Source organism: Gossypium hirsutum, chromosome D07 (genome assembly GCF_007990345.1).
Source record: "Gossypium hirsutum isolate 1008001.06 chromosome D07, Gossypium_hirsutum_v2.1, whole genome shotgun sequence".
NCBI classification, from domain to species: domain Eukaryota; kingdom Viridiplantae; phylum Streptophyta; class Magnoliopsida; order Malvales; family Malvaceae; genus Gossypium; species Gossypium hirsutum.
Window position 1 is genome coordinate 3022615 of NC_053443.1, and position 8549 is coordinate 3031163.

Consider the following 8549-nt stretch of genomic DNA (forward strand, 5'->3'; position numbering starts at 1 on the left):
TCACGAAGCACAAAGTATACTCAATAATCAAAATAAGTTGAAAAGATTCATAACAAAGTAAAACTTACCATTTGTAAATATTACTTGAAAAATAAAAGTAACACAGTTGATAAAAACACAAAACTTGTGTTTATAGGAATCTGAAAAGAAAACACCACAATTAAACTTATGAAGCAGCTACAGCTGCCTTCTTCCTTGGAGCTGCTTCAGTACCTGCCAAGGATTTAAGCACCAACCCATTATTATACACATATTACTCAAACATAGACAACATATAATACAATAAGAAGTTACCATTACCTTCTCTAAAGCCAGTTTTGAATCTCCTGGGCACATGACGAAGATATCTCATGCGGCCAGTCCCGGTGGTTTTTCTTCTAATAGCCTTCATACTCCAGTTATCTGAAGCAAAAAACACAAGCCAGTAATATTGCAATTAAAATCACTGTTCAGCAGACAGAACTGACTGAAAATATAGATCAGCGAAAACTCCAACAGCTATCTTTAACCAAGCCATGACCATCAACAATGGCTTAATATATTTTAACCCAAAATTAAAACTACAGTCAGGGCAGGAAAGATCAAATGATACAACAGGAAATATGGTTCATGATCTGTTAAACTAAAACCTAAATCAAGAAAGAAGAAAACTTTAATTTGCCAACCCTTCGTCTAAGTTCAGCTAAGAAAATTAAAAACAGAGCTAAAATTACTAAAATAAATAGACTGGGGAAGGGGTAATCTAAAGCAAAGAAGCAAAAGAAAATTTACATTTTCGGATGCGGCTGGCAGGATAGCCACAAGCACCGCAACGGCTCTTTTGGAGATGGAAGCTTCGACGTCCACATCGAACGCAGAGAGTATGAGTCTTGTTCCTTCTCTTTCCAAAGCTTCCGGTTCCTTTACCCTATAAGAAAAAAAGGAATCTTCACAATCAATTTCAGTTTCTTTATAAGCAACAATAACGAATAGAATCATTTCAAAAATATTAATACCATTTCTTCTGTTGGTGGTGCCGCAAAAACCCTAGAATTGTGAGGGGCTTTGTCTCTGCGAAGAGAGCTTTGACGGAAAAAGTGTTTTTAATCTAACAAATATACGAATTCCGGATTAGGGTTTTTCGGTTCCATTGTGGGGATTGGTTTTAGGCTTTCGGGTCTCCGGGTTTTGGGTTACAACAAACCATCGGACCCAAAAACCATCGTGTTGCAGCCCAATTATTATTTGGATCAGACCATGTTCTAGGAAATATTTTCTTTGGAAAATTTTATATAATTTAACAGGATTAATATATTATTTGATACTCAATTAAGTGTTTATCGTTTTTATTAGAACACACTTGTTAAGTATTCATTGTGTCACATGATGTCATTTGGTTTGGTTACTAAATTGAATCTTGAACCAAATTAATGTACAGACAAAAAAAAATCATATGTCAAAGTAAACCTTGAAGCAAACCAACTACCAAATAGTACATTAACTCAATTTAAAATGATTGGTATGAAAATAATAAATTTTAAATTTTAAAAGAAATAAATTAAAATTAAAATTAATTACTCAATTAAGGATTATATCAATTACTTAAAATGCTTAAATGTAAGGATTATATATATATATGATGGTCGTGATTAAGCCACCACTTGGCACGCGGTGGATGCTTACGTACACTTAAAAGGGGAAGTAAGAAATGGCAAAATTGGGTATCATCATCAGCTTGTGTGGATGACAAAACACAGCTTAGCCAATAGCCAAGGACCATAATTGCTGCTTAACTAACAAACTAAGGGCTGATCTTTAAAAACATACTTTAATGTTGATCTAACTCCATACAACCCCTTTTGTTGGTTGGCTAAACCTAATCATTTTTCTTAAATATTTAAGTCCTAATTTAATTTAGTGCCTAATGCATATCCCAATTAGTAACCAGTAATATAAGGGTGGGATTCACTTATATTGATGTCAATTTGTAAAAATTTTACATTTTTTTATAATTTTTTATACAATTAATATTTTAACAATTCAGTTAATATGTAGTTATTTATATAGATTATGCATATCAAGTTTGGTATAAATTAAATTTTGTTAACTATTCGTTTTATGTAAAAATAATTAGTCATTAAATATATATTAATATAGACAATATTTTAAATTGATATGATAGAGACATTTGATCAATTCAAAAATTTGCATACATGAGAAGTTAAATATCTTAATGATTTCAATGGTCGGATTGTTAAAATATTAGCCGTATAAAAAGTTATTGAAGAGAGTAAAACCACTTTAATTTTACACCGATGCAAGTGAATTATTCTCTTATGAAAAGACAAAAATTATAAAATTATGTAGTCTTTGGTTTAACCATAAAAAAAAAGCTTTTACAAATTTTGAACTTATATCACTTTTTCAACATTAAAAAGATTTGAGAAATCAAATGATATAAAAATTCATTTTTTAAGTATTTCCATTACAAATACAGTACAATCACAAATATAATATATGTACAAATATATATCCAATAAATTATAATATAAAAGTAAATTAATACAAAACACAATAGATGAAAAACTGAATATAACTAACCAAACCGAGTAAAATTCATACATAACATACATAAAACAGAATAAAAATTTCATATCAATCGTGGTTTAGAGGAGCTAGCTAGCTAGCATTGATTAAGGTTAAGAAAAGGTGATTAGAGCAGTGTTTATATATTGCTTTAATTAGTTAAAAAGGGGTCCTCGCAGCATTATCCTTTTTTTTTCGATCATAGCATAAAAGTAAGATACCAATTAATAGCTTTGAGAGAGATAACGTGGGTTGGTCAGTCAAGTCTCATCTCATGTAATGAATCGTTAGAGATTTTTTCCTTAACTAATTAAAAGAGAAAAAAATTTAAAAATTAATAAAAGGGAGAGGAAAGAAGATAAGCATGGCGAAGTGACAGTTGATGGTAATAAAAGCCCAAAAGGGGAGGGGTGGGGGTGGGGGTGCAGATGGGCATATGAGAAGTTGTGAACCATACAAGTGCTAGTATCGTGGTCTATTGTTGATTGCCTTTAATAAGATTGCAGTGTGCAGACCAAGAAAAAAACCCTTTTTGACGTTGATATTTTCTACCTGTTTTTAACATCCCTTGACTCTTATATACTCCAGCACATACATTAAATAACATGTTCCTATAATTTACTTCACTATATTGGGATCCTAACAGTTCTGCATTTAGAGGCGATATTGTGGCATATATATATACCTACCAACTTTGAAGAAAGTAAATTCTTGATAAAAGCATCTCATATGTATTTCTCAATTTTAATATTGAGTAATTTGATTTTTGTCAAAAAAATAGAAGTAATTTAAGTTTCAAAAATAAGCTGAGTAATTAATCACGATATTAATATTTTTATTAATTATGTTGAATTTTATCTTCAACAGGGGTGAAATTAAAATTCTTTTTGGGAGTTCAAAATTAAATTGTATATTATTATGATAGTAAAAATATAATTTTATCATTTTAGTAGTCTATATCTTTATAATTTTTAAAAAAGTTGAATTAAAATTTCATCATTTTGAGTTTCAAAGTACAATTTTACTATTATTAATTTAAAATTTTATAAATTATTAAGGGGTCAAAGGAGAAATTTTTCATTTTAAGGGGGTCGGATCCTTGCCAGCCATCCCTAGCTCTACCCTTGGTCCTTGATGTTTATACATTTTGTGTAAATGTGAACAAAATGTGTAAATATTACAAGTTAAATTTATTAAATTAGGATCAAATTCATATAACATATAAAATTTGAGAGCTAAATTTATTATTATACCAATAAAAAATACAGACAATTGACTCAAAATATTAACCTTGTGATTATTTAATCACTTTTAAATTTGATATGATGAAACTACTCTGACTTTTTAAAAAAAATTAATTTATTTAATATCGAAATTAAGAAACACATAAATTTTTGTTTACCATAAACACATCAAATTATTTGAAAACAAATTTCATTGCATCAATTGAAATCCAACTGAATTGACAAAAACAACTCAAACTTTTCCAGGTGACAAACAATGGTTACAAAGTCCATCCTTTTTTTTCCTTACTATGGTGTGGACACTTTGTATAACCTTTTAGATTAAAAGAAAAGATTTGAAGTGGAGGGGTGGGGTGGGAATCTGTATGTTACATCTGCCTGCCCATTGCTCCTTACCCTTTTATTTTTCTAAAGTTAATTAATTTCCTTTCATTTTTGCTCAATCAGTTTTGCCCAACTTGCAAAGGGAAAAGGGAGTACCAGCTACTGTTTTCCTTTAAATATATAGATTAAAATCTTACTTATTTAGAATAATATTATTGATTAACATATAATCAATGGGAATTTCTTTCCTTCACAAATAAATTTGAAATATTAATATATTTTTTATTTTTAAAATTATAATTATACGCACAACTAATAATAATAAAAACCAATCATTATATTCATATATCACTAAAAAATTGTCATTTTAATTTTAAATGATTTGTTTTTATATATTAAAATAAAAAATTATCATCCGTCCTATCTACGTTTTCTTTCGTGAGATTTCATCATTGGTATTCATACGTTTATGTCAGCCAAATTTAAGCATAGGATATGAATTAATAAATATATTACAGCAGAGCAATTAATAAGATTTCTGGTCATTTTTAAATGCACATATTTAAGTTCTCATCAATAGTTGGTGGTCCAAAGCTTTACTACCAGGAATGAAATCATTTGACCTAGTTTCTTGGTTGGGATGAAGCATTCTATACAAGCACACCCCATAAACCAGAAAGAAAGATTGTATAAATGAGAAAGATGTAATAAAATATAGGTTGAAAAACACAATTATATTGCTTTGCAAAAACAAATACCAAACATCATATATTCAGCTTGCTCTGACAAATCTATCTTCTTCTTCTTTTTTTCCTCTCTTTGTGGATAAAGAAAAGTGATGCCTAATTACAGAAAAATGAAATGGCAATGTACAATATCTAAGATATATAGTCTAAGGCCCCCCCCACCCCCCCTCCACAATCCAAAACAACATCAACCCTTTTTTCTCTTAACACTTTGAAATTCAACTCCTTTAATCTTTCCTCCTTCCCAAGGCCTGGCTGCTGCCTTATCTGGTGTCATCTTCACATTCAAGGCGAAGGGTTCATTGAGACAACTCTCTCCCTTTTTTCTCTTTTCTTTTTTTTTCTTCTTCTTCTTCTTGTCATTTGAAGAATCAAACCTCGCACTTGTAGGTGTTTGGATACAAAATCCAGGCCAGGTAGGGAATTAGGATAGGTTGTGTAGTATGTATAGTTGTTATCTTCAACCAAAATCTGTATGTCTCTTATCTCGCTTCAAAAACTTCGGAAAGAACAAAATCTGGAGGATCATAATGATGATGATTGGTGCAGCAGTGAATTAGTGAAGGCCAAACGATGCTTTGCCTCTTCTTTCCAACACCGTTGAATGTCTTCTGCAATCCTGATAGCATCCATTGATGTACCTAGCAGTCCACGTTTAGTGAACCCCACCGCGTATAGCCCATATTCACCTTTCCATCCATTAGGGAATGGCCTTCGAGGGTACCCATCTTTCTCTGAGAACATCACTTTTTCCTGACAATTTTTTCAATTGCTCTTTTTTTAGCATCAAGTTGTGAAGAATTTAACTTAAATAGCTTAAAGAATCATATATAATAAAAAAAGAAAGAAAGAAAGAAAGAAAAGGATGTAAAATTAAGCTTTGTATACCTTTAGCCAAGAGGGTACATTGCTTTTATAACCGGTTGCTAATATGATTGCATCAAAGTTCTCAGTTGTGCCATTGACAAACTCCACAGCATGTCGTTTTAGGCTCTTGATGCTCGGACGTACCTACAGCAACAACAGTTCTAAATTAAGAATTGTGAATATATATACACATAAATAAATATGCAAATGTAGTATGTAAGTAGAAAGAAAACTTCCAAATGCAAAGAAAATTCTAAAATTCCATAATCAAAAGTTTTATAATTGACAAAAGAATAACTTTCAAATTCCATCAATTTTTCTCAAATGGTAAAAAAATTGATATTTCTTATATAAAATCGTGTTTTTGAGAAAAAAATTTAGGATCAAAATGATTTTTTTTTAAGAAAAGAAATGGAGCGCGCAATTATTGCGAAACAATATATTCCGGCAAAAGGAAAAGCAAGTGGTACGATTGTTTGAAACACAGTATTATAGGATCAATCAAACACTTGACATTTAGTTGCCAAAGGAAGGGAAAAAAGAAAAGTGATATGATAAGGGGAAAGTACCTTAATGTCTCCACTTTTGATTTTAGCAAGCGTGCCAACATCTAAAACGGGGGTCTTTCCCGACAGATTGTTGAGTTGAAGGGGACCCAAGTGCGGGCGAGCCAATCCGAAGCGAGCAGTGTCACCGAGCATCAACCATGATACAATCAACAAGAAACGGTCGACCAGTCGCAAAGGAAACCACTTGAGCAGCCACATCGATAATCCGAATGTTGATGTCCCTAGCATCTCTTGTGGGAGGACATGGACCTTCAGTTTCATAATCCAAACACTTTACTTATAATGTCTTACAAACATAGCATAAAACATGGAGTTGAAAAAAAGGGTCGAGATTCATGATGAAGACAACATATACAGATATATAGGATCCTAACTAGAAAATATATATTTTACGATGTTGCGCATGCTTGGGAATCCCAAGAAAGTGAAAGATCAAAGATCTTTGTTCTTTCTTTTTGCCTACCTAATTTTAGTATGGTAAATTTGCTTTGGTCGGTCTCTTTTAACTGATTAAACCCTTTGGAACTTGTAGCCACGCAGATTCTGGCAATATCTGTCAATTACAAGCTCTTAGCTAGCTTGTCTAATGATTCCATTTGATTATACTTACTAAGCAATAATCACCTTTTTAATGATATTTTATCTGGGTTTTTCTCGATTTATATGAAATTTGAGAGAAAACATAAAATTGACGAAAATTTGTTCAATAAAAAACTACCTTTTTTCTTATCTAGATCAAGAATTTTAAAGTCTGAGGGGACAGTTTGAGAAACCCTTTTTTCTTTTTCTTTTTTTCTTCCAATCACCTTTGTGAAAAAACAATCCAAAAAGTTGAAAGAAAAATCCCATAGTGGGTGTGATTTTTGCTTTAATGTTTAGAAAGAGAAGAGAAAATATAATTTTTAAAAAAGAAAAGAAGAGTTCTTACTGTATCTCTGACCACCAGTGAAGGCCTAGCATTATGATTGCAAAGGTCCAAACACACCTCCATGCCTGAGTTCCCACACCCCACCACCAAAACCCTTTTCCCTCTAAACTCTTCTCCACTTTTATATAAACTTGTATGCCTTATGTCCCCACTGAATTCCCCCATTCCTTCCATCTCCGGCATCATCGCCTCCGCATTCTCTCCCGTCGCCACCACCAACCACCGGCACACGTATTCCATCTCTTTCCCTTTAACCCCAACACTTGTCACGCGCCAAAACCCCAGCGTCGGATCATACTCAGCTTGTGAAACCGTCTCGTTGAACCTAGGCTTAATATCAAACTTCCTAGCGTAAGCTTCCAAGTAGTCCACGAATTGTTGCTTGCTAGGGTAAGTAGGGAAACCAGTAGGGAACCCCATCAAAGGAAGCTCACAAAACTGCTTCGGCAAATGAAGACGAAGACGGTCATACGTCTTGAGTTGCCACAAAGATGCTATGCAGTTGGATCTCTCTAGGATTACACTCGGAACACCTTTCTCTTTCAAGCAAGCGGCGGTTGCTAAACCCGAAGGCCCGGCGCCGACGATAACTGGCCCCGGAACACATAAGCAACTAGACGACGATGACGATGACTCTTTCATCTTCTCCAAAAACATGGGATCATGAGCTTGTTTTCCTTCTATTTCACTCAAGTAGTCCATGAACTAATACTTATTAAATTACTAACTGGTAATTGAGCTCAAGAAGAACAAAAGCAGGAGTGAAGAGAAAGCATTTGAGATTAGATTTTTATAAGGGAGTTGTCCCTTGAAACTAGGAGTGGATTAAGAATATAAGAGGATTCTTATCCACTTATATGAAACTGAGTTGTTTTGAATGAATCTATCTGAATTTTGGTTCTTTATGAACGGTTTAGCGAAAGATGAGCAAAGAACTTCGGGGGCTTAATCAGCATTCATTCATTTAAACACAGAGAGAGAGAGAGAGAGAGAGATGGGAAGAATGAAAAAACAAAATTGAAAGAAAATAAGATGAAGAGAGAGGAAGATGGTGATATGTCAGTAACATCCTATATATATAGATTTATATATATTCCTTTTGTTCATTCAAGAATTTATTTTCATAAGGGAATTAAGTTTGAGAAGTGGTAAAGGAGGGGCAAATATTAAATCAAGTAGGGACATTTTATTAATTTAATAAAAAAAGAAATTGAATGTCAGGAACTGTAAATATTTACTACTCAAACACCTCTCCACTGGGACGTCACCCTATCTGTCATAGCAGAAACTTAGAGAACTCATTGGG

The 8549-nt window shown here is 32.6% G+C and overlaps 2 protein-coding genes across 3 annotated transcripts; both read right to left on the reverse strand.

Annotated features, from left to right (window-relative positions):
* Positions 1 to 1186, reverse strand: LOC107953829 (60S ribosomal protein L37-3). Its single transcript, XM_016889250.2, has 4 exons — positions 996 to 1186; positions 772 to 907; positions 301 to 402; positions 1 to 213 (listed from the first exon to the last, which is right to left on the reverse strand). The coding sequence occupies exons 1-4, from the start codon at positions 996 to 998 to the stop codon at positions 167 to 169; spliced, it is 288 nt and encodes a 95-aa protein (XP_016744739.1). The 5' UTR covers positions 999 to 1186; the 3' UTR covers positions 1 to 166.
* Positions 1187 to 4848: 3662 nt separating this feature from the next.
* LOC107953828 (indole-3-pyruvate monooxygenase YUCCA6) lies at positions 4849 to 8298 on the reverse strand. Of its 2 annotated transcripts, none has more exons than XM_041097057.1 (4): positions 7244 to 8292; positions 6316 to 6564; positions 5768 to 5890; positions 4849 to 5632 (listed from the first exon to the last, which is right to left on the reverse strand). In XM_041097057.1, the coding sequence occupies exons 1-4, from the start codon at positions 7943 to 7945 to the stop codon at positions 5405 to 5407; spliced, it is 1302 nt and encodes a 433-aa protein (XP_040952991.1). In that variant the 5' UTR covers positions 7946 to 8292; the 3' UTR covers positions 4849 to 5404. The 2 variants fall into 2 exon arrangements, 1 of the variants encoding a protein (XP_040952991.1); XR_005915889.1 differs by having other exon boundaries at positions 5494 to 5632; positions 5768 to 5907; positions 7244 to 8298.
* Positions 8299 to 8549: the final 251 nt, after the last annotated feature.

Excerpts from the sequence above, each read along its gene's own strand:
- LOC107953828 (XM_041097057.1), bottom strand. The coding sequence starts at position 7,945 with ATGGACTACTTGAGTGAAATAGAAGGAAAACAAGCTCATGATCCCATG. Across the intron at positions 5,891-6,315 it reads TCAAAAGTGGAGACATTAAG|GTACGTCCGAGCATCAAGAG; the intron begins GTACTTTCCCCT and ends TTGTTGCTGTAG. Across the intron at positions 5,633-5,767 it reads ATGTACCCTCTTGGCTAAAG|GAAAAAGTGATGTTCTCAGA; the intron begins GTATACAAAGCT and ends AAAAATTGTCAG.
- LOC107953829 (XM_016889250.2), bottom strand. Across the intron at positions 403-771 it reads TGCCAGCCGCATCCGAAAAT|ATAACTGGAGTATGAAGGCT; the intron begins GTAAATTTTCTT and ends TTTTTGCTTCAG. Across the intron at positions 214-300 it reads CAAAACTGGCTTTAGAGAAG|GTACTGAAGCAGCTCCAAGG; the intron begins GTAATGGTAACT and ends AATCCTTGGCAG.